General features: G+C 37.4%; 1 protein-coding gene across 3 annotated transcripts in view; it reads right to left on the bottom strand.

Moving 5' to 3' along the window:
* Positions 1 to 271: 271 nt before the first annotated feature.
* The window catches only part of LOC139120219 (probable G-protein coupled receptor No18), a 130,382-nt gene continuing 103,153 nt past the window's right edge, over positions 272 to 27,500 (bottom strand). For all 3 annotated transcript variants that reach the window (XM_070684425.1, XM_070684423.1, XM_070684424.1), the window contains exons 2-4: positions 20,725 to 20,859; positions 6,501 to 6,649; positions 272 to 3,619 (exon numbers count right to left, since the gene is read on the bottom strand). In XM_070684425.1, the coding sequence (XP_070540526.1) occupies positions 2,315 to 3,607 (1,293 nt within the window). In that variant the 5' untranslated portion in view covers positions 3,608 to 3,619; positions 6,501 to 6,649; positions 20,725 to 20,859 and the 3' untranslated portion in view covers positions 272 to 2,314. The remainder of the gene's footprint in view (positions 3,620 to 6,500; positions 6,650 to 20,724; positions 20,860 to 27,500) is intronic.

The following is a 27,500-nucleotide window of genomic DNA, read 5'->3' as shown; positions in this document are numbered from 1 at the left end:
GATATTTGTATGAAGCTGAACAAGGACAGTTGAATTAACAGTCTTGTGAACGCAGTGATGCATTAAATTTAATTTACGGACATCGTTACGTTCTACTTGAAGCAAATTTGTTTATACAAATTTAGTTTATATAGAGCTTTATCCAGTAGTCACGAGTTTGACAATTTCTGGGATTCAAAATCAAGAGAGAGAGACAGATAGAGATACAGAAAGAGACAGAGACAGAGCGACAGAGATGAACACAATGCTAAAATAAACAATGCAAGGATATCTACTCCACAAACCTTGTACGTAGTTTTAATGACAAAATCTTTTATTTTGCAACAATACAGTAATAATCCACAGGACCACATCAAAAGAATGCAGAAAATATAATACAAAGCCCATCTCCGATAAATTACACGGTTTAATCTGACCGTTTTGGCTTTCAATGGTGGCAAACGGCGGTCGCTGGGATATTTGTAGGTCATACGCCATTCACACTGAAGAAGATCGTGACCTTCTAGTAATACCAGTTCCAATTTCGTGTTGCTGACGCTGGACTCGTGACGGCAAGAAAAAATGGTGAACAACATGGACTCGTGACGGCAAGAAAAAATGGTGAACAACACGAAGACACGTTAATAACTATCACAAACCGACAGAAGGGCAGTGTTTCAACTAGTTAAAAATGTCGAAAGGGGTGTCTGTTGGCGTTTCCGTCATTAAAGATGGCCCGGCGGTTAGCTTTGGTAGAATGTGGTTGAAATGGTATACGCCTCGTTACCAGCAAGCTGAGGTTACTCTGAGTGGGTATAAGGAAAATCGCTGTGTCTGTGAGGGCTTTACAAATAACGGTAACCCGATGAGCAGCTGAAGTTCACCCGCATTGCACGGAACTTCATATGCATGATTTTTCCTCAGTAGAAACCAATGCCGCCGAAAATGTCAACGATAATCACGTCTAGCTAAGAGACAGATTTTAATGCAGATATTTACATCATTCGGTGATTTTTATCCATATTTTCTAAAAAATTAACCCCGTGTTGCATTTTTTTTCAAATAACAATACCGCATCGCCAGTAAATAATGATCGAACTGAGTGTGCGTGAGTTCCTGCTTGTATAAAGAAAACTGTCAATCATTCGCTTATTGTCCGGAACGCTGAACCTATAGGTACGTTTTATATGAAACTGCACTATCGTAATTCGTCTTTAGTATGGGACAAGAGCGAGAGCATTACAAACATAAAGTAAGAAGTTCATGATTTAAAAATATACAGACACTTTTGACACTGTGAAGAGGTTATCAACAGTAAAAACAAAAATTAAAGTCCGAAATATTCCCTTATCTTGTTCCAACTTATCCTTGAACCATAAGCCTGGTTGCAGGTGAAACATTATCAATTAATTATCTACAGAAACAAACGGCAAGTGCCATTTGATGCAAAATTGGCATTGATGCGTCGCTGGCCTCCAGATTTTTTCGTTCCCACACTTTCACCCCAATGTCCGTTCCGAGATTCTTTTCAATGCAGTGGTATTGTGGCGATATGTTTTGAAGTCTGCATGACAGCTCGGGGCTATGATGTCACCAATAAAGTATGGTAATGTCGCTTATCAAGCGGTCGGTGAGCAGGATGGTAGACATCAATATTGGCTCGCCCTCTCCCGCTGATTGGCTAAAAACTTCCCGTTGCTTGCAAACTGTCCGACCCATGACACATGTTTATACTGACACGAAATCCTTGGCGTGCCTTCATGAGCAGTTGAGTTGATTGAGCAAAGCTTTCGTGCCTTGGGAGTTAACCGGACCCTTGAAATACAGAACGATGAGATGTGGTTTGCGTCATAACCGTGCGTCCCGTAAAATAGTTAAAATTTCAAGATATGCAAATATTTCGACAATAGGCAAGCAATGAGCAAATTCTATAGAGGTGGACATGAACTTGAGGAATTTTGAATAAACCCAACCCCCTTCCCACTCACCCATCCCGGAAAGTCGATAAAGTTTGAAAAATGCCTAAACCCACGATACGAAATTTACTTAGTTCAATTTCTTCGAGTCTTAAAATATTAAAATAAGCGATTTTCCGTACATAAGGACTTTCTTCATAGAAGTCGCTTATTTCAGCTATCTTGTCCTCCACTCCGCACACGTGGCCTACTTTTTGGTTTTCCTTGCATACTTAGGAATCAGTTTCCAGACTGTTCTCAACAGCGACTTAAAACCAAAATGCCATCCAGACGGTTTATCACAAAATCCATACGCTAAGTGGTTTTGCTAAGCCGGTGTGCACACTGAGTAATCTCCACATGTAAGTATTTAAATGTTCTCATCGCCGCCTCGATTTACCGTGGTACTTTCTCCGGCAGATTAGTCGGTAGAAGGCTTTGCGAAAGTCCCGGTTGAAAATCGTATAAATCACCGGATTGAAACAACTGTTGACATAGCCAAGCCAGACTATGAAAGCTTCGACTTTTCTAGACGGCGGCGGACAGTCGCAGAATGGAATGATCACGTACATGAGAAAGTAAGGCAGCCAGCACAGGATGAAGAGGCCCATCACAATGCCTAACGTGGTGGCTGCTTTGCGCTCACGCATGACGTTGATCTTCTGCCTTTGGTTGTGAAGTTTGGTGTGGAAACTCGTGACGGTCACATTTTTTGCGTGGAGTCCGTCCTTGTACGTGTCACTGCTCGACTCGTCGCGATCGGTCTCCGCTTCCCTGGTTATTTCCTCAGATTTGGTACCGTTGTTTCTCAGTGGCATGTTTACAGGTTCTCTGCCCGCTGGGGCCAAGCCTCGGCAGGTGAGTTCGCATTTCACTTGCTTTGCGTCGGCCGCGTCGGCGCCGGAACCCACGTAGCTAGCGTTGACCGTCGTTGAAAAAGACCTGGTCATTTTTGTGCTCACGTGTTTTCCCCTGATCCTGTCCCGCGCTGCTATCCATATCCGGTAGTACACAAATATCATGATGAGGAGCGGCAGAAAGAATGCGGCTACAGCCGAGAAGACGATATATCCTCGCTCGGTGGTGATGTGACAGATTATGGCCCATTGGTTTACATTTTTGGCCCTGTCGGAGTTGTCACTCCATCCTAGAAGAGGAGGAACCGATATTGCCGCGCTCACCGCCCATACGACAGCGATCGCCAACAGAATGTTCTTCTTGGTGCGCTTGCCGGCATAGTTGATCGGGTCTGTGATGGCGAGGTAGCGATCAATGGCCACGGCACACAGATGGCAAATGGAAGCAGTGCACACCATCAAGTCGCTGGTCGTCCAGATGTCACACAGTACGTAGCCGAGAGTCCAGTACCCGATCACGTGGTTGACGACGGCGAACGGTAGAACAAAGACGGCGATGGTCAGGTCGGCTACTGCCAGCGACACAAGAAAGTAGTTTTGGACCTGTTGTAGGTCTCTTTGCGTGTTGATCGCCACTATGACGAACGTGTTTCCGGCTGCGGTGACTATCAAAAGTACAACCATCGCTATAGCCGATAGAATCATCTCCCAAAGAGGTAGCGGCTCATCTATGGTCGTTATTGGTACTTCTCGCCAGGTTTCGTTTTCCGAAGACAGGTTACCGTCGATTCCGAACAGAGAGCTGTTCAACGCCATCGCTGCTAACACCTGGGTGGGAAACCAGAAATTGGAATTATTTTAGCAACACACGCAAAACTCCCGGTATACGAATCATGTGACTCGTCGCACTAACCCTGAATAATATAGTAATTATTTACAGCATTTTCAACGGGAATTAATTAATAGTTGTCATCGCTACTGCATCTAATCAGGCATTAATGTCAGATGAAGGACAACTACTGTAACAATAAAAAATCAATTATGTATAGGTACAAAATATTCTGATCATGTACTTCACGACAAGGCATTTGTTAATTGAGTACAGATAATCCGCAGCAATATAGTACCCAAAACAAATTGTGAAAAAGCCCGACAACCGGCCTTAAATCTATCTACATAATGCATTCACACTTCCTCAAGTCACCCACACGGTACTGTTTGGACACGCTGTTAAACACATACAACAACCCGATATGGCAAGCGCGACTGCGCAAAAATTTACGCCACTTTCATGGCACTGGCAATCTTGACCGAGCGGCTAATTGAGAAAAGGGGGGTCATTATACTTATTACTGGCATTGAAAGGTAGCGATCTAATTTCAGGAAGCTTTTCATACCACTGATGGATGCCGGCGGCGACACATATATTCACCATGACAACCAAGGAGTCATTGCATGGGTTTACCGCGACCATACGCTCCTTTTTATCCCTTTTCATCGAATCCGAACTACCATTGTGGTTATCATGAGAGGAAAAGGAAAAAATAGTGGTGATTTCAACAACAATCATCGTCAATAACAAATTAAGCTGATTACCCTCAAGCTTTATGATATGTAATACAGGCTCGATCTTCCCCTGTCTCTGAATTACTTATTTGGCTACGCTCTCAATTTAGCGCATACGGTTATAAATGTAACCTCTATATGCATTGAATATGATTCGTCTTCAGAAAGTAGGTCCTTCTAACTTTGAAGAGTTAAAAAGTTCATTTATAAATTTTAAGAACGACATCCGATTGTCTGTGTTGCGTACCATTTTTTAAATTTCAAAGGCGGGGCGCTGAGCCGTTCTACGCAAGCGGTACACTTCGGGGCGACACCCAGAGGGCTATGTGTTCGTTTGTATAAGTTTCTACAAATCCTTTGTCAAAGACGGGAGGCCTATGGGATTTTTACGGATTATCTTTCTCAATATTCTCTCTCATTTTTTCCGTTACTTTATAAACCTCACAACTCTGCCGGGATGCGCTTCAAGTGCTGAAGGGTTTGAATCATTGCCTTTCACTCCTCACGTTATTGCATTTCGACTATTACAAGTGCGATGACGTTACACTCAAATTGAAGTATCAAATCTGTTCTCGGAACCACAGCCCATAAAGATCACCAATCATTGCTCCTGCAAGCTACTATTAATATCACTAATATTCGTCCGCTTCGAATGATCGATATCGCGGTCTCCTTTTTAAGGAAGACAGGTGTCAGTTCCTTGAGTAGGTCGTTCGTCAGCCGAGAAAAAATGGCATAGAAATAATTCAAGCATGTCGGTTCGCTCAAGTCGACAGAGAGACAGATATCCCGGGGAAATAAACCAATATTAAACTTTTTTGCCTTCAAGGATTTCTGTGCACACATATATGTGCATCCGATTCAATTGCTCTTCTATTCAAAGTGAGATTATTTACGCAAATAGCGATCGACAAAGGTGCGATTGCCAGATTTGAGTCCGCCAATTATAGAGGTACTTCAGAAATGCAAGTAACTGCCTGAATAAGCACTACTGCTCCAGAATTTTCCAAAACACGACATAAAGTCTGTTTCCAAGCGGTTGGAAGTCGACTCGTGAATCTAAATGCATGGGCTGAGTATTTTGTGCGCGTAGGAAACTTGTGAACAGAAAGCAGGTTGAACACGGAAGGTGCATATACTTCATCCCCAGTTGCGCAGCTCACCGAACACTCATCAGTGACTCAATGATCGACACGGTGATAATGTATCGCGAGGTAGGGTGTGGGCGACCCTATTTCTGACCTTGTCAGAGAGTTTCTAGAATTCGGCATGTCGTATGAAGGTTGGGGCGGGGTAGCTGTACGGTAAGGGGGGATCTCTAGGGCAACCTACACACTTACTTATTAAGGGTCGCCGTTGATTGTTGATTGCCAAAGTGCTTTCTTCGAATTGCAACTGTGCAGCAACATCAACGAGTATCGAAAAAAAGGAAACATATTTGTCGCCATGGTTACATCATCTTGCCGAGCAGAACGCAACACTACTCGACAAAAGATAATTCTTTTATGCATCACTCACAAAGAGCGCACTATAGTACATATTTGCACATTGGAGTTTTCTCTCGGCTTTCTGGGAGGACATAATCGCTGAGCGTAAACACAAATGTATCCCTGTTATTGCAGTCTGAAATCATCCTGCATAGTCGGAAGTCGTGAATTTGCCGCAAATCGTCTCGGACAAATAAAAGAACCGCCTGACGTGGAGATCATCATCTTAGATTTTCAAGTGAAATGGTTTTGCTGATTTTGGCGTCTCCGTGCTAAGTGAGCTCTTGCCTTAGTGTGTGTGTAGAGAGATTGCCATGGATGGAGCATACTGTTGAAGCAGGTGCAATACACAGGTAAACTCTGAAATACGTTACGTCACACAGAGCATCGCAAATGTCACTTCTGAGGGGAGGGATGTCGCCAGCTTGTCTGAGGCTGTCACATCCGTGTAACCAACATGACGCAAAGTCATCCCCTGATTCGGTTGTAGAGCATAGAGACCTTTCGGCAAGCTTTTATCTGCGTTGGCGTTCCGAGATTACGGGTGAATAGGGCTGCGGGGAACGGAAGATTAAATTTAAGTATTAGGGAAAGGAAAGTAAGTGGAGGGCCATATCTTCAAGTAGTTACGATATAAGACTGGCCTAAAATCTCACCCTAATCTAGTATAGCACCAGAACACCACCGTTGATTGGTCTAAAGGGACCTGGATAACTGCTTGCACCCCCTGGCAGACCTGACACGAACTGAATGAAGTGTGGCCGCAATAAGATGTGTTTTCTTCTCTCTTCAAGACGTGTGTAATCTGAAAAAAAAGGAAAAATGGAAAGTGAGAAGTCGTGAACTAATTTATCGGTCCCGTCATGCATTGCGGCTTAAGTTGGCATTTACGTAAAACATGTACCGGCTCTGGCATATTTCAACTGTCCCGTGATTTTTCTTGAAAGGAGAAGAAGTGTACAGCATTTCACTTATTAATTACGTAATGTGAAACGTATTCTCCTGCTGTTTGTTACGTAAGTCGGCGAGCCAAAGAAATACATATTTACATACATACACATAGACACACACAGATGGATAGGTAGATAGATAGATAGATAGATAGATAGATAGATAGATAGATAGATAGATAGATAGATAGATAGATAGATAGATAGATAGTATAATACAATAGATAGATAGATAGATAGATAGATAGATAGTATAACACTATAATTTTCTATATTGATATGCATCTATTTACTCCGGGCAATTTTACATCTTTACAGTCACTGTGTAATATTGTACGCTTCGACATCATGGCAATATCAGGCCATGTTATAATATTAAGCATTTCTCTCGATATTAAACTCAAATAAAACTTTGTTCTCATTCAAATCTAATTCAGCATTAAGTCTATATATCTGTATTTCGGTACAATGTAAATTGAAATGTTTCTTCCATAGCAATGCTTGATGGAACCATGGTTCACATATTCTTCAGTACCCACAGGCGGGCGAAGGGACTATTTTGAATATCGGCGTGATCATTTTGATACATTCTATGCGGAACTCTTTGCCAGCCCACTTCTGTATTGGTTTGAAGGGAAACGGAGCCTGCCATACATACAATGTATCATTGTTATTTTATACGACTTATTGGTGAAACTAATCGTCATTATACAAGATCGTGATTTTAGTCATTATTTAACTGCGATGCACGGAATGGAAGCGTGTCCAGTAAGTAATGTCAGTTACATGCTTGCATGGCTGTGTGGTGCTGATCCATTTGTGAGCACAAAGACACAGCGTCCTGATCCTCAATGTGCACTAAAGCAATGTTATTAATTCATTCGAACAACGTTATTAGAGTTTGAACTATGATTGCGTATTTCTGACGTCACGAGCAGGTTTGTTGCACAGTGAAATTATCAAAAAGGAAAGATTTACTTTTTATGTATGAATTAATCTACATGATCTATCGATACGATGGCGGGTACAATGTAGTTTCAACTTTTGAGAAACATTTCAAAGTAACAGAGATACAATACAAAGAACCTTGACGTCTCCAGCCACAGAAGTTTGCTGGATTCTTCCCCCGAAGATACCCAAATGGAAACACATTTAGACGAAACGCACACGTGACTTCTGCCAGAGCGGAACAGTGTTTTTACAGCTGTCAAGCATGCTTGTTCTCAGCTCCCGTAACATTCTTGATTTTCGCCTAATCTCGAAAATAGAAAGTGATACGATTATCAACTGGAAACCATCCCGGGATGGAGCAATTAACCTTTCAGAGACTGCATTTGACTTTGCACGGGCGAGTCAATTAACACTTGCGAAGGAATTGTTGGTCCGCATAATTTGTTTTGACTTCTACCAAATGTGCTTCGGGTTAGCAACCCTTGAGACCCTACGTTGACCTATATTTTCCCGATAAACTTGCACTATTTTGAGACTGTCATTCTGCAGTATACCTGCCTTTTATCAGTTGCGATGACTGTCGACATAATCAAACATAGCAAAAATGTCAAAGCGGTTTTTTCTTTATTTTTATTTGCAAGTAGCAACCATAATGCTTTAGTTTTATTTTTAGCAGAAGAAATATATTGTAGGGATAAGGACAGGTATGTTTAACAATAAGGGGTTAAGGATTAAGTCTGCGAATCATCTCAGCCGTCTAAAAGTTCGAGGACTGTTTAACTATACAGAGATTTGTCATTAGTGGACCCGATACGTACCAGGCCGTTTGTACATATAGTATTGACTATTTTGTACAGTTTGTTTAATTATTCAACCATCTCACGTGCAACTAACGCCAGGCAATTGAAATAGCACAGTAACATGCTCGCCGAAACCTGTCCCACTTTTGTAAGCTTCGTGTATGATGTAGTCGGCAGAACCAGGCGACACCAAGCTGTACACAGTGTTGAAAAGATCTCACTTAAAACGAGATCCTCTCCAATCGAGGAATGAATCGGTTAAAGCGGGCAATTGAAGCATTGTGAACAGATTACACAGCGATGATTCAAATGCCTTAGACATTGGGCAGGCAGATGTGGGTCTCCTAGCCCGGAGGCAATTTCACAGCACTAGAACTAATTAAAATTGACATTTCTCGTCACTTTCTCGTGTGCATTTCGACGTCATCGTGTGATCAATGGAATATACGACAGCATTGAGTGACTGCCAAACAAACGTAAGGAGCGCCGATTCTCCAAGGTTAAGCTTTGTTCCAGATATGAAGTAACACATTCGAGACTCGAGGGAATGGGTGCTTGAAAAGACCACGAGAGTAAACTCGGTTCTCCGGCGGATTTGAGAAAAAGAAAGTGTAATATTGCTGTACTCGAGTCAAATATGCGCAAAATATCAAAAGTAAGATGTCTCATGGCCTTATGAAATGACGTCAGTGAGAAAAGAACACGCGGATGCATTGCCTCCGCCAGCGTTAATAATTGATGAAAACATATTTTAGTTGGTCGAAGAAATTGTTGGAAGTTAATTTGATTCGAGGCGAGAGAATGAAATCGATGCATGCAGTACATCGGCGATCACGACTTAAAGGTCTTGATACTTAATAAGTTCTCCTGTTCATAGCGGGGCAACAACTTTATTGCAGAACGTCTGCCAGATGGAGACAAGAAGGAGATATTCCTCTGTGCCCAAAACTTGCCCTTCTTCAATGAACTGTCATTTCTGCTTTCGTATAATTACAACAGATCGGGAACGAGATATAAATGTGAAACTAGTTATCCGATTTGTTGTGTCTGCACCTCAGGTTTCCTAAATTATGGTGATCATGCAAATCAATGGTCTCCATGATACTGGATTTTATAATTAAGGATACATATCTTGAGGATTACGTGCTATCTATGTTGATGGTAAGAAGATATAGTAGTAAAGGATGGCATAAAGCATTCAATGTTACTTAATTACTATTTTGTATTTTTAAGGGTTATTAATTACATAAAACTTAGTACAGATATTGTCCATATTAGTATATGAGTGGACTGAAAGATATATATTATCACGATCAGCACTAATTTCGGAGAATTGGATCCTTTTTATTGTTTAAATTTATCAAATTTTTTGGCATCCTATAGCTGTAACTTGCGATATTCCAAAGTACCCATAAAAACAAGTGTATTGCAAAAAAAGAAAAGCAGAGGAGCTCATTTTGCAGATTAAATCAACTTTACTACACAATCTAATCATCCCAGATTAGTTCTAATCCTGTCTTTTACAGTTTCATGTCCTATAATTGACAATTTGCACATTCAGCCAACTTTCACAATGGGATGTAATGACATGTAGTATATGATAACGCCCATGGCAACTTTCTGACACAAGTTTGAATGGAAACTTTCTACGCGTAAATAAAAATTAAACTTCTTTCACTTGACCCTGGATGGATGTGTTTGCTGAGGAACATGCGATACAACTGCACGGTCTTAATATTGAATCTATTTAGTTGGGAGGAAAACAGACCCGACCATTATATATTTCTATCGTCACTGCCAATGTCCGTTAATCTTCTGTACAGGTGTTTACGAACATCTCTTGATACCTTGACAAGGGTATGCGTGTCTCCGAAAGTTCATACATGAATATTGCCAATAGTCTTCCAAATATCCGTCATGGCTGAACATTTAGGCGTCGGCTTATCCCGATGAGTCTGAAAATTTAAACACGTTTACGCGACTGGGTGGTTAGAACTGTTCTAATTACTCCATTCAGGGGGTTTGATAATACCCTAAAATATATCATACATATTTTATTTTGTGAACTTCTTCTACATGATTGGTTATACCTCTCTGTGACAGTCGCTGCTTGTGTGTCTTTATCCCGCTGGGCGATCGCTAGTTTAGCGTAGCGTCACTCTAGTCAAAGTGGGTGATAATTTTCCTGACACATGGGCAACCACAGAACTATTTAAACCGTGAATGGATGCTTTAAGGTAGTACTCGAAAGTAAAATACTTAAACGTTTGCTCAAACTCTCCTAAAGAAATATTTCAACCATTCTCTTTCAAAATCAAGAATAAAAATCGCGGGTCACCTCGCAAATTTTGGTACCAGAGAAACAAATACCCCAAGATTTACCGATATTTAAAATTCAAAATGACCGCCATCCCTGTGTTAACTCTATAGAGAAAAATAAATGTTTCGAATTTCGGAAAACTAAGCCGGTGAAAAGTTTTCTTACTCAAAGCGCTTTAAACACAACTGGTATATCAGAAAAGAATTGTAAAAGTTTGAGAGTCCGAATGTCTGTACCCGACGGGCGCGTTCTACCTTAATTGAACCTCAGGTGTGTGGGTGTAACGATGGACTGTGTTCTCTCTCTCTCTCTCTCTCTCTCTCTCTCTCTCTCTCTCTCTCTCTCTCTCTCTCTCTCTCTCTCTCTCTCAAGATTTTATTACCATTGATAGAGTGTGAACTTAGTTCTGTATTCAGTGAGATTCGTGCTCACATTGGTTGCACCTGACATGATAAATATGCTTGGATTCCTCGAAGATGTGAAATCAGCAAACAGTAGGTGCAGATCAAAACAATTTTATGACTCTTGCATTCTGTTTAAATGCAGGCTGCGAGGAACCCGCATGATAATGCCGAAATAATTATTGGTTAATATGCCTTCACAGTTTTGAACATCTTTAAATCAGATTATTGAACAAAGCCAAATGTGGCCCCATAATATGGACTCTCAAAGCTAGTTTGACAAATGCAAATATTCCATTTAAATTCTATTTTGTTTGACAAATGCAAATATTCCATTTAAATTCTATTTTAACAAAAGAAACACTATACCTACAGCATATTGAACAGCAGCTTGCCATAAAATTTCATTGAGATAAGACTATGACCATTCATATCATCAGAAATTCATTAGCCGAATTAAAAATTTCTGAACCGTGACTTAATTGATAGGCCATTCAAAATCCCTAATTCCCACGCAGTATCCAAGAGCAAAAAAGGTCGTTCCTTTATGAAGTCACCGTGGTCAGAAGGTACAATAGACAAGATAATATCTCATATATTACATTCAATCAAGTAACACGTTTTCTTATCATTTGTATTCATCTATAGTCCAAATTGATTAACTCCTATTTAAAGTTATGGTTCACTAGATAGAATTTTAAATTACATTATTAATTACTGTACTTAATTAAAATGTGATTTGAGTGTTACCCTTAAAAACATCTCCGTCAAGATTGGCAAAAGCTGCACCGCTGGTTAAACAAACACCTAACCACCATGGAAGAGGATATGCTGCAGATAGCATCTGCTTTAGGGCTAAACATAAGAAAACACCACGCTGATAACGTGCGTGATTGTAGCAGGAGAAACGGAAGCAATTCTGAGAATCGCTAGTCTAAGACCATACGCATAATTTTGTCACATACAATAACCCACATCGTTGAGTTACGAAGAATCCCCACGAGAAGTAATAAAAGTTGAATGTTCGTAATCAGGTAAAGGTCGTTTTAGTAAACGTCAGCACGTCATCCGTTGATTTAATTTAACCCTTAATGTGACATAGAAAGACGTCGATTTGACGGTGATCAAATGGCAAAATTGATTATATGTACATATATATATATATATATATATATATATATATATATATATATATATATATATATATATATAGGCGTATATATATATGCATATATATGCGTATATATATATGCGTATATATATATATACTATATATATGCGTGTGTGTATACATGTATATGTATATGTATGTACAATGTATTATGTACAATGCATGAAAAGTATGTATGTATGCATAAACGTATGAATGTATGTGTGCATGAATGAACGTGAGTATGTATGTATGTATGTATGTATTTATGTATAACAAAATTTTATAATGCGATTAAATTCAAGGCTTTCGTTCATTTGGAAAGCGTCTGGCGCTATGCACCTGAAAGGCGGTGTCTCTGTTCCAAATAAAGCTGTCGATGATATTTTCAACATTATTAAACAAACCTTGTAGCGTACTAATTTTTTTCTGCAATAAAACTGAAAAGGTTTAAAGGATTGCCGTGCCACGTTGAAGGACATGTACCTCAACAAACAGATCTGCGAGCAGGTATATCATCAGCACACCTCCGTATACTTACGAACTGTGTCCGCATCATCACGTAGACAAGGCTTCTAAACTACTTTCCGGTTCTATGTTCTATTATTAGTAGATGATTTTCAATGCTCAAACGTAAAGGTACGGTTCGGTGGATGTGAAACTGTAGAGTTTTTCTTCTCGCTAAATGTTGATTTCGTACAGATCTCTATTCAGAGAAAATCCTCAGCCGTACAAATTGATAAGGGGCATACTCAACCAAGAGACAAAACGCACAAAAGGTACAAGTACAGAGAACATGAAGGTTGCCATGGAAATGGCCTTTGAGGAATTGTTTAGCAATCACTCGAGTGTATGACTTTTGCATACACCTATTCAGTGTCTTTAAACGAACCGCCTTAGAGTACGCGACGTGCAAACTTGCAACAAATTATCAAATTATGGGAAAAGAATATTTCCTCGGGATCGTTGCTCACGTCATCATTTAGAAAAATCATCCCCAATTGAAAATCTTCTGGTCATGTCGGAAATAACGGATGGTTTTTAAACGCGGGATTTTATTGCACATTATATCGCTTAGCCGTATCCTTGAACAGAATTTAAGTAAGACATCTCTTTGAGCAGTTTCTCTGCGAATTGCGTCATTCTCCACGCTTGATCTCTTAGGCCCAAAGATCTCAGCTTCTAACATGCTTCGTAATTCACTAGTTTGCTGATGGCGACTTTTAAAAATAAGTAACAGCTTCGTGTTAGAGTTGTCATTGCTTTGTGGGTATTCGTTCGCGTTAATTGTTCTATGCGGCTGTAAATTTATCTTTGCTTGTGAAAACCTAGGCATTTAATCATTTTTGTCACCTTTGACAACAGTTCCAGAGGATTCTCTGCAAGTACCAGTACCTCGACTTTGTCATGCACCGATTTAATTACTTGCACAGGAAATTGCGGCGTCGTCTATTTGCACGAAAGAAGCTTCTAACAGAGAGAGCACTGACACGTTATTAACAACGGTTAGCGAACATCTATTTTTGTTGCTAAGAATGCATCACAGGAAATAAAGCTTTGTTCTAGCTTCGCATGGTAAAAAAATAATGAAACACACACATACACATACAAATACATACATACACACACATACACACACACACATACATACATACATACATACATACATACATACATACATACGTACATACATACATACATACATACATACATACATACATACATACATACATACATACATACATACATACATACATACATACATACATACATACATACATACATACATACATACATACATACATACATACATACATACATACATACATACATACATACATTGTCTTTTTTTAGTGTACTAAAAATAATCGTCAGATAAGATTTGTAAAAAACTATATAGAGAGAATTTATATCACAACGGTGCAGGGTTTATGGTTTTTGACTTTAATTTTGAATGAGTAGGTATTTTATCAGCTTTAACTCTGAACAGACTGAATTTAACTAAATACATATTTCACAAGAGAATGAGTGGTTAAATTCAGATAAAAACTCAACGTCAACCAGTACAATCAAGAACCAGGGATAGAGGACTGCCGCTTTTAAGTAATAGACACATTAGAGCTTTAATAAGACATTGTGGCCTAAAGAAATAAAGATATGCTAAAAAATTACGTCTGAATTGTCAGGGTTCCGTGATGTTTTCAGACACTCGATAATGGCAGAAGCAATTCTAAAGACAATAAGAGTGTCTACACCAATAGTCCAGTCAATTTAGGGTTTAACCTAGGACTAATTGCAACAGAAATTATTTCTTCACCATGACCTTTGGAAAGGTCTCACTAATGACATATTAAAAGTATAGAAAAATATAAGGGGTGCAAATTGGTTAAATTTGCATATATTCAAATTAGCTATATATCGCCTTTAAAATGACTGCTATACTCACATTTTGGGCATGTAAACTGAATTCAAGTGACTTTTTCATTGCAACACAATTTAGTAAGGTTCAATAAGTTATTTTCTAAATGTCTTGAACAATAAAGAATATGCAATTAAGTAATTTGCATATATTCACAGTTTTCATGTTTAAGTTCATATTTAAGTTCATATTTAAACATTTTGTTTTCTCTATGACATTGTTCAGGTTTTGCAAGAATTACCTAAAACAAAAGGTTGACCTAATTTGTATGCATTATTTGCATATTTTAATACAAAATGCCTAATTTGCATAATTGACACAAACGGTCTTCTGTATACAATAAGCCTACAATATATAGCTTCCATTGACATTTTCTGGTTATTCAGAAATGCAATGAATAAAGAGAAGAGTTTCAGAGAATTACTGTTTCAATAAAAGGAATCTGAATTCTTTCTTTGGATATTCTTCTTTTTTACGACGATAAGGTTATTCATAAAAAATCATTGGACGTGCTCAAGTTTTTGACATCAATTGTCATTTTAAGTCATTTTCTCCTACAACATGTTCGATTGCAGTAAAATTTTGAAGGAATATTTTATGCTTTTGGTCATTATCTTCAATGACGATGGAAATATTCAGTTACTAATAAATGGTTCACCACACTTAACAGTTGTGCCTGTGAATCATCCTTCTCATTATTAAATATCATTAGTATAAATACGAACATCATTTGAATCACCATGATGGTAGTGGTGATGACAATTATTATGATGGTCATTATCATATCAAAATTTCTTCCTCTTCCTCTCTGTTTACATCTTCCTCTAGGTGGTTCATTTGTTTACAGCCAGAATCCTTTCGTTGACAACAGAAAGTCTAGATTTTGCTTTCTGTCGGGGTTATTCATGCTGCTGCAGTTCATTGTAGAACCCATAAGTATGGGGAAGGATAACTCAATGAAAAGATGTGAAGCATAGGATGATATAATTGTACTGCGTATCATATCAGATCTTAGATGTGCAAGTATCACTCATTGGGCTGTTATGTAATGGACTTCCCATTTGCAGATTATTAAACTTTTGTATTATTACCAATAAGATCGATCACTCAAGGAATCGAGAATCTGGCCAATCTGAGGTGAGACTTCCATAAGGTTCAAAATACAGGATAACCAATTTTATGATAATTTGATGTCAAATTTGGTATCCTAATTGACAAACTCGTTAACGGCAGCTTCTGTGATGCAAATCCCTTCACATTTTGGTTTTCTTGTTTCACGGTCATGAAAATTTGAAAGAGCAGCTAGACCATGTAACATTATGAAAAGTATCTAGATTTGATTTTACCAGTGATTTAGATTATCATGATTCAGTCAACAGATTTTTTTCAGTTTTTCCTCAAATGCTATGACTGTGTACGGTAAGATTTAACAGGAAATCTCTCTCTTCAGTCCACTATATGACTTTATATTAATTTTCAATTGTTGTCTTCAAGAAATTTCAAAATTTTGAGAAATGCAGTGTCCTTTGACGATTGTAATGTCTTTCAGCTGATAAAGGAACAGCTTTCCTAATCCATATTTCATGATAATTGGCAGTATAGTATAACAATTGTACCTCTATATTATCATGATCATTATAATTTATTTATCATTATTATCATAAATTTCTGTATGTGGCTTGAACAGGCAAGTTGCACACAGTCAAAAGTATATCTGATTTACCAGTGACCACACAACCTGGTCTTTAATTACATTTATCCACACTTAATCTATATTAGTAATACGGGTAAGGGTGAAAATAAAAGAAAATAGAGCTGAAACACAAATTTTCTTCAGCCTCCCTTAGTACAAAGTGTTGGTTATTTGGCCAAGCATTTTGGTATGCATTAAGAAAATCCAAATCTTCCGGTAAGTTCCCAATGTTATTGACATTATGCAAATTCTCTAGATAATTGAAACGAACTATACGAATCAATCATTGTTTATTTTTACAGGGCTTTTCATTCTGTAGGCCCTATTAGTATATAATCATTAAAATGAGTTAAAATACACAGAAAATAAATAACCATGTCAATTTCTTTGTACTGAGCAAAATGTTCATTCAAGTTATAAAATAGACATCTTTCGATAGGAAGAATTTAAATTATTAAATAACTTAAACAAGTAGAGTCTCTTAATGTAACTTCTCATTTTACTGATAACATAATTAATTAAAATAAGTTGACGTCAATTTGAAAAATTAAAGACAATTATTTTAATGATCATCATATATGATTTATGCACATGAGGAATCGCTCAAAATTAGGTAAAATATATTTAGCAATGTTAGTAAAAACTTCCAATCTCTCTTTACGATATTGTAAAACCTTTCAAGTTTCAATTATTACATTTAGTACAGTGTAGGCATTTCCTATAAAATCTTTTAAAATTAGTCCTTTGCACAATGTAGATTGTATTAGGCTTTGAATATAAAATTCTTGGACCTTGGTATTTAAGGTGAAGGAATAATTCATGTTCCAATTAGAAAAAGGAAGTGACATGGTTGACTTATTGGACAAATGCAAATAAGAATTTTTTTATCGCTGTAAGATATATTTGAAAACATTCCCTGAACTAAAAACAAAAAATGATGTTACATAGTCATTACAATGTCAGCTTATCTCTTAAATCACTTTCGTAAATAGATTATCAGCACCAGGTTTGTATAGCATCTATGACCCATTTAGCATTTGGATAAATTAGCTGTCTTATGCACAACTTCATTAAATGCACTTTTTGCGATCCCTGGGATCGCCTTTGTTCTAGTCTGTAAGAGAATGATTGAGGTGTAAGAGCCTTTTGTTTTCCATTGAAATTGTAATCTGGTGGCTAAATTTTCTGATGAGAAAATCTGGTGCCAACACAGGCCTTTAAACTTGCGATATGTAACTTCCATGACCCTACTAAAATTTAGTTCTAATGATCTCCGTTGTTTTTTAACATTATATATAGTCATTTATACTATAGGTCAAAAAAGGGAAAAGTAAAGTGGTAGGAGGGGCACATTGCAGTTATGTAAAATGAGGAATCTTAAATGATTTTATGCATTGCCTAGAAACACAAAAAGTACATTAAATAATGAAATTGCTTGAATTAAATATCAATTTGCTGAATATATTTTTAAGAAATCTATTAACAGCAACGATTTTGTTCCCTTTTCTAAGGTTTATATTTATTCAAATTATGCACTGTCTCCCGATTTAACAGTCATTTTGTTTGTCATTCTATACATTCAATACAGAGTGGAAACAAAAACTACTTGTTGTATAGATTAAACATAATTTTTAAGTGAAATGCAGTGGTAGCCATACTTGATTTAGGCAAATTAGGAATATTTCTCGGGCGATAAAATGTATTCAAAAATATTGCCTGGACAAAAATTAAGATAAATGCATACATTACTTGAACATAATGTCGCATTTTTCTCAATTCAATATGCATATTTCTTTTATCAGTGAATGTATTGCTCCCATATTCCGTTTATATCTATACAAATAAGGTAATGTTATAAATCTTAGATTGTATTGGACTTTTAGTATGTCATTCTAGGACCTCTCTAAAATACACAAAGAAAATTTAATTCTATTGCAGTCAGAAGTAGCTTATATAGTTATTGATTAGGGACATACAAAGAAAAACGAAGTGTTGTGGCGGCCATATTGGATTTATGCAAATAACGAATATTTCTATGACGACAAAATATTTTAATCAACATTGCCTGAACCAAAAACAAGGCAAATAAGCCAAAAACCCGCATATATCATGTTTAGCCAAATATTTTTAGTAGCAACATTCTATCAGCACCTAGTTTGTAACCATAATCTTTTTACATATATGCAAATTAGGCATTGTTTACATTTCTAGATTGTACGAGGCTTTTAGTATGTCATTGTAGGGCTTCTCTGAAATACACAGTGGATAAATAATTCTATTGCTGTCAGAAGTAGCATAAAAAAAGTTATTAATTGGGAAAAATACAAAGAAAAGTGAAGGTTGTGGCGGCCATATTGGATTTATGCAAATTAGGAATATTTCTATGAAGACTAGATATTTCCATCAACATTACCTAAACCAAAAACAAGGCAAATAAGCCAAAAACCTGCATAACATATCATGTTTAGCCAATTATTTTTAGCAGAAACATTCTATCAGCACTTAGTTTGTACCCATAATCTTTTTACATGTATGCAAATTAGGCACTGTTTACAATTCTAGATTGTACTAGGCTTTTAGTATGTTATTCTAGGACTTGTTTAAAATACAATGTGAAAAAATTATTCTATTGCTGTCAGTAGTAGCTTAAAAATAGTTATTAATTCGAGAAAAACTAAGAAAAGTGAAGTGTTGTGGCGGCCATATTGGATTTATGCAAATGAGGAATATTTGTATGACGACAAAATATTTTCAACAACATTGCCTAGACCAAAAAGGAGGCAAATAAGCCAAAAAACCCCAATCAAAAGCATGTTTAGCCACATATTTTAAGTAGAAACCGTCTATAAGCGACAATTTTATACCCATGAGCCCCCTTTACATTTATGCAAATTAGGCACTGTTGCACCCCTTAGATTTTATTATACTTTTAGTATGTTATTTCTAGGACCTTTCCAAAATGCATGGTGAAGAAATAATTTCTGTTGCAATTAGTCCTAGGTTTACCCCTTTTTTGGCTTAGATTGACTGGACTACAAATCCGAAAAAAGACATGCTTGGCAAATATTCATCGATTTACAACCCTGTGTTGTGTCATTAACTGTGTCCTGTCGCACTGACGACATCTTATAGTAAGGCATGCTTATTGATAAATAAATACATGACAAGTGTAAAAATTTTACTAACAATTAAACTTTGACCCTTACAAACACACCCAAGACAGTATCACAACAAAATAAATTGTATCCTGAAAAGGGTTTATTGCTTTATGTTACGAAAAATTAGTATATATATCGTTTACAATCGCCCACAGTCGTTTCCTGTGCTAAGTACACTTTAAAGGGCAATCCAACATCATACAATGCCTCATATAATGTATCAACATAAAAATTTTATATAATAGTATGGTTTATTATCACATAGAGTAATAATTAATGACTGTTTACTAATTAGAAAAATACTTCATAGATATTATGCCATACTCGTTGCATGACTTGAAAGAATTCTACTTACATAATTATCATATGACAATATTGTGCCGTAAACTGCTAACTGATGTATGGCGGATGGTATAGCGTGCGTGTCTGATGATAGGAACGATCTCACCCGTTTTGAAATGTCTGATGTCACATCATAATCTTTACAGCTTTATTCCAACTAGTTGACTCATGTCGTTCAATTGTGCCAATTGCTTGTCGGGTGTGTGGTGTGTTATCGTGAGAGAAACATGATGTATGCCAGTCCGCCGAGATTTACTGTTGCTATCACAACGATTGTTGAACAAAAACGAGCCAAGAGACGATGAGAGTAAATGGCCATAAAAATACACAGTTGCTATCTCATCAAAATTTGAATAAATCCAATGTTAATCACAAAGACGAGTCTGTACATAACGTACAAATATAAAAGCAATTTCACTGACGGTGTCCAAGAAAAAATACTTTGAATACCAACAGGTGAAGAAGGACTGGCGGACAGTGGACGAAGGACGACAGACGGCGATGGACAACCACCATATTTGATAAGCTGTGCTTCCGTGATAGCAGAGCCAAAGAGGCTATAGAATTGAAAACAAAAAGCGAACTTCGTACTGAAACAATAACAATGCCCCCACAGTGGACAATTGGTTACAACTTTCGCCATGGCAGTCATTCAATGACTCTGACTACATTCTATGGAACCGTTTACTTTCGTACCTGTGTGTTTCCTGCTCGATCCGCCAGGTTATGCCGTCTCTTTTCAGCGAAATTGTTCGCTTACTCCTAACTCCCCCGTCTTGTTAACGGCTGATGCACATTGACTGCGTCAAAGGTCTATGCAACTGTTCTGACCTATAATGAAAAGAGAAAAGCTTATAGTCAAAGGTCAGTCGGCATGAGATCCGAAACTACGCCCTGATACGAAGATAAGCATTGATATGATTAAAAATTGGGCGATGCCAGTAAGTGTCAAAAGAAACGAGTAAATGAGTTTGGACTAGTGTAGATACAGAGGATGATTCAACTGATAACATTTCTATCAAATAGTATGTATGTATGTATGTATGTATGTATGTATGTATGTATGTATGTATGTATGTATGTATGTATGTATGTATGTATGTATGTATGTATGCATGCATATTATATATATATATATATATATATATATATATATATATATATATATATATATATATATATATACATATATATATATATCCAAATTATAGAAAAATATTAATAGAATTTACTGACTTCGACTAGATAGTAACCCAGTAAAGTATGAAAGTCCAAAGACATGTATTCAATGTGAACGTTTTGATACCTGAGAATGAGTGAACCATTAAGGTGTGTTGTGTGAGTGCGCGTTTTTGTGGCGCCTGCAAGTTTTATCCCAGTTAGGGGTCACCAATAATTGTTGCTACTTCGAAAAACAACATTTAGCGATTCCAAGGGACTGCACTTTAAAACGATCAAACCGGTGACACGGCGAGCTTTGGTAATTTCTGCTATACCACATATAGGTAAGTCATTGACGACACCATATTATGTAAAAAGCTCTGTTAAACCATCTTCACTTTGCAAAATGAGATTATCGCCATTCGATACAATTTTGGTGTCCCTTTTACGCAGATATTGACATATAAGTATATACATTAAATATGGACCAACCGGCCACCCTTCTATCGTAGTCATTCATTTCAACAGGAGATTTAAGCCAATATAGCAGAACCATTTCTTTGAGGACATACAATGACATTAATGTTTGCTAGGAAAGTCTCGCAAAAAAACACATTACTGAAATCTCGGCTAAAATCACTCCGAATGGATTCTAGCTTGGTGGGCAAGGGTTGCTTATTTACTTTTGTATTATTTTGTATGGTTTTTTGTTGCCCAAGATACTTTTGTCCCTTACCATGGCAAAGGAGGTTCGTTGAAATGAAAACAGCAATTAAGATGATAACCAAAATATTATATCTTTGTCGTCAAGGTGACAGGGCCTAACCTTGTACTCACCCTGATTTCGACTTGGCTTTTTCTAAACCGAAGAAGATGGACATTGAAATGTACAGAAAAAACACCCACGCATTTCATCTCAGTGGAGTAAATGGAAGAGAATTTAGAAATGAGTTACAGCAGGGTCGTTATCCCTACAAGTCAAAAATTGCTTCACATCTTCACCGATGTATACGGATTTAATAGAGTTTGAGCCGAACCGAACAACACATCTCGCTGCTGCACGTCAGGCAATAACTGTTTGCCATGATTTCAGAGTTTAACATACTTGTGATCGAATCTGTTTTGACCACTTGAGCACGTACAGAACTTACAGCATTGCATTGTGTAACACATTTGCTACCATCTCCGCTCGAGTGTATGGCTGTCCTTTGAATTGGCTCTCTGTATTTCTATTGTCGGGAATACGCAGCACATATGCGATGGCAACATCTGGTCGTCTGTTCATTGGATAAATGATACCTTTTTTTCAGAAATAGCTGAACGTACAAGGAAATGATTGTATCCCGCCGTCCAGCACGTATGGCGTATAAAGGTTCATCTGTAACAACTACAGCACAACGTGAAAAGCACGGTTTTGATTCTTTTTCGCAGAGGCCTCCACAGTCAATCATGACCTACTTTGTGGACAGGGAGACATAACAACAAAGAAATGCCACAATGTTGATGTCGATCAAAAGCTCAACTTATCGAGACATTGTACACCCATTTTAATCATAAATATGCACACGCATGCATTTTGAAGTCATGGCAGACTCTGAGGTGTTTCATATGGAGACGTCTGCCGGCCTACTGTTCCCGAAATGTTTATATCAAGTTTTCGTAATCTTCCCAATTGGCGCAAAGAAAGTACTGGGATCGATACCCGGATTCTCCACCATGTGAAATAAATATAAAAAGGAGGAGGAAATGGAGATGTCCGTCTTGAGGTGTACCCCGAACATTGCCTAGCGAGAATAATTCCCCCAAGGACACCTCAAGACGGATGTCTCCATTCCCTTCTTCTTTATTTTTTTCACAAAGTACTGAAGAGAAGTGAGAGTGTCCTTGATAAAGGTGTAAACAGGTATCTAACGTCACTGTGAAAATCTGCGATAAATGCAAGTGTCTAGGTGAGGAGTCTTCCATATGGATTTAAACGTACGAAGGAGTTAGTTTTACCAAAATAGTCGTCTCCATGACATTTTAAACTGGCACTCGATCACGCTTTGATGAATAAGAAGGAAATTTATGTAACTATGCAAATTGATTTCTCTGAATGGCTATAATTAGGAAAGGCATAGAGATATATACAACCGACGGACAAAGACTGGCGGTAAAATTTCTCCTACTTACGTGCCGATGGCGAATTTGAGCTAAAGATATGAGTATAGGCCTGCAATGTTTCTTAGAAACATTTAACGAACATCCCCGGTTGTCAGCGTCAAAAAAATGCTTCATGACAAGTCATGCAACATTACTGTAAACTACATCACTGCAATGAGAACAGTTGGCGTCACAGACAATCCTTTGCAGTTGACATGGAAACGTTAAAGTAAATGTGAAACAGTCATATGTACACAGAGTTCACCCATGCAGACTGTAGATTTAACATATTGAGATTTGCCGTACTGTGAGGAAAAAAGCGAATTTATTCCGGCCACTTTGCTACCGAAAATTCAATCAGTGAATCGAGCAAGTCCGTTTCGTGACATAGTCATTCTTTCTTCCGAGTTCATCGTGATATAATCGCAGAGGTCGGTGGGATTCTAAGAACAAAAATTGAAGAAGACGCGTAAATGGCAGAGTGAATAGCGCTGTAGTGTACATTTAGGTCCGGAGCCATACATTTCTAAGATATGTTCCACACGGTTATTCGGGAAGGCTTTATTTTGAATTGGTTTGTAATCTAATATTTCAATGTTTATCAGGCATAATTTTCATCATCAATCACGAATTATTTTGCATTGATTACAGAATATGGTGACAATAGTAGTATAGAATATAGTTTTAAATACGAATTCATCATGAAATCTGACGGTGAATAAACGACAAAATCAAAACAGTACGAAGTAAATTATACACATCGACTACATTTGCACAGTGGTACGTACGACCAAGCAATCTATAGACAACTATAAAGGTAGTCAGGCCAACTGCTGATTGAGATATGCGAGATTCATGAAATTTAAAATGTTAAGATATTATTACTTTGTACTGCAAGAGTAATTTATGTGATTATAAACACTTTGCTTTAGCGTCGAGCATTTTCGCTTCCACGAAAACAACTGTCTACTAGAGGTCTTATATATATATATATAGTATATATATATATATATATATATATATATATATATATATATTAGTATATATATATATATCTCTTATATATATAATATATATCTCTATATATCTATCTATCTATCTATCTATCTATATCTATCTATACATACATACATACATACATACATACATACATACATACATACATACATACATACATACATACATACATACATACATACATACATACATATATATATATATATATATATATATATATATATATATATATATATATATATATATATATTCTGTTTTTGTCGTTGGGAAGAATTGGAAATATATAACCGAGAATATTTTCCAGTCGGCTATTGGTGTGACAGGCTTTTGAAAGTCAATAGGTGTCCGGACATTTGCCGCTCTGTACTGACGCGTTGTAATATTGTTGCGTTGTTGAAGAGTAGGTTATCATGTTTATTTAACATTTTAAGGAATTTTACCCGATTGTTTGAATTTCACACTGTCAATTTACCTTCTGCAAAAGTGATCCGGAGGTCAGGTTTGTCAAAGGTGATCTCCAAAAGCCTAAAACCGTTATTCTCCTGGCCACCTGATTCTCCCTGTCAACCTAAACCGCCTCCGAGTGGTTAAACTGAAAGTTCCAAAAAACCTTACATTAAACCAATGCAGTTTGATTCAATTTAGTTTTATGAACTTTTATCGGCAATAGGTTATCATCAATTCTTCCATTCTAGATGAGCCAAACAACAGTAAGGGAAGTTCCCCCTAGAGAACGGCCTCAATACTGAAAGTACACGCTGCCAGAGATACAAATCTCGTCAGGTATACGTGTAATTAGAATCTGCTGACGTTTCAACAAGATTGGTGGCGTGTAGCGGAAATTGGTGTAAATTCCCCTACACGTCTCTTGAGCTCGGCTTTCTCAAGTTCTCTTGAATAACCAAAGCAGAGACTCCAATGATGTCGGCGACGAAAACGCCGAGAATGTAAACAAGGCGCCGGTATTTATGTACAGTAGCTGTCATATATACAACTCTCAGTGCAAAATGCGAGGCGGATTAATATCTATTTATGCAGATTACATTAATGGCACTATTTCGGTGTTAAAATTTTATGCTAATAAATGATTCGAACCCGATTGAAAACTAGCCGTATTTCCTATCCTGGGTTGGTAACTCTGCTGGTGGACAGAATTGTCCCCGAGGTTATCGTTCGCCCAGTTAAAGCGATGAAATTCGTTTCTTCGCCTCGATAAAGTTTGTATGTGCGATGTGTGATAGTGAGCATGCGTGCGTGAGTGCTTCACGAACTCTACAACGTGTGGAGCGGTCTCAGTCAGAAAAATGTAACAACTTAGCCGGCTATTGAACCACTCTTTTTTGGGAGTGGAGATTTAGCCGAGCGGTTCTCTCTGTGGCCTCTCCGCTAGGCGACTGATGCCATATGTTGTGGGTTCGAACCCGATTGAAAACTAGCCGTATTATAAAATACAAATCTTTACACCGTTTAGACCTGTACGTCATTTCTAAAAGTATACCAATTTACGTTACGAAGTTTGTTTATTTTTCGCTCTACAACTTCTAGATTTGAGACTTCATTAACCATGGTGTATAAACAATGACCAACATCAACGATTCTGCACCATCACACCTATCAAACCTTGCACTCCAGGACCTGTATATAAATTCCTGCACTATACGCACAAGTTGAACGTACAGAAGTGCTTTGTCGGCGTTGTGAACAACACCATCAACCTCGGAGTCAACACAAAATTATAAATACGCCAATAACTTGATTTAAAATATTAAATTTCAATCCAATAGAGTGTTATCTGTGGATGGTTACTAAAGATCAAACTTGATTGCGGGTATGTTCTTCCCATGCCCATATCATCGGGATCTAATTCCAAGAAATGGTGTCGCTAATAACACATCAAGCCAACGGTTTTTCTGGCTTGATTAAAATCAATGAAACGAGTTATTTCCCCACGGCACTTGCAATATCCTTCGGGCGACTTTCGACGATAAGGAGAAGTAATGTTCCACATTCTGCGTCTTGATCTTGGATTCCTACCTTTCAGGTTTGATAGATAACAATACAGCGATAATAGTGAAATTAGAGCTACAGATGTGCATATTTCTGTCGTCATCGTATTCAAGACAAATTAGAATTTATATTCCTGATGAAAACGGAAAACTTTGAAAACCATATTTATGTGCGGAATGGAAAAGCAGGGAAATGATAGACGGACAAGAACAATATTACCTGTTAGGTGCCATTATTATTTGCTGAGAATATGATCAACAAAATTTATCGTCGAGAGAGCAAATAAGAAACGAGTTAAGCACCGTAAAGTAACAATATTTTCTCGGGAAGAGTGGGAATATCATGTTGTTTTAAACGTATTACTACGCAATACATAGAAAATCCTTCATGGTCGGAAGGGTCGAACCATGTATGTCTCCAAAGATTTATCATGTGAATTAATGTGACGACGACGATGACGATATGTTGGTGATGATGATGATGATGGTGATGATGATTATGATTATGATCATGATCATGATGAAAATGATGATCATGATGATGATCATGATGATGATGATTACGATGATGATGATGATTACGATGATGATGATATGCCATAAATTGTACGCCCCTAAAACGATGTGTACGTTTTTCTCTGTGTGGTCAAATTATTATCATAAAGTTTGGGTTTAAAATTAATATCTTTGGATACACTTCCAACTATGGCCTCCAACATATCCGGTTTCGTTGAAACCGTTGGTATTTTGTATGTGTTGAGTTTCAAGGAAAGTAAAGTTTGAGATGTGTTGAAAAGTAAACTTATTATATCTACGAACAAAGCAAGTGGTTCAGTGTTTAACAGGCTGGTAAGGAATAATATGCAAAACCAGCATGAACGTTTTGGGAATCTTCTTGTGTTGTGTTTTTAAATCAAGCTGGATGGTGAGTATACCAATGCGACCTTAAATGGGATGGCTCTTATTTCTTAATGACAGTCATTTAAAGGAAACGAGAGGAAAAATGGTGAAATTTTTGGCAAATATACCCAAAGAATTCAAGCCACTGGAAATGTAGACCTAAAATGCGAATTATATTCAAATCGTTGCCTAGAAACAGTGTTGTTCACACCGTTGTTCTGTTCATTCTTTCATTTACTGTTAAGA

The sequence above is a fragment of the Ptychodera flava genome, chromosome 20 (genome assembly GCF_041260155.1).
Source record: "Ptychodera flava strain L36383 chromosome 20, AS_Pfla_20210202, whole genome shotgun sequence".
Lineage (NCBI taxonomy): Eukaryota > Metazoa > Hemichordata > Enteropneusta > Ptychoderidae > Ptychodera > Ptychodera flava.
Note: the sequence above shows the minus strand (reverse complement) of the source record. Positions and strands in the feature narration are given on the sequence as shown.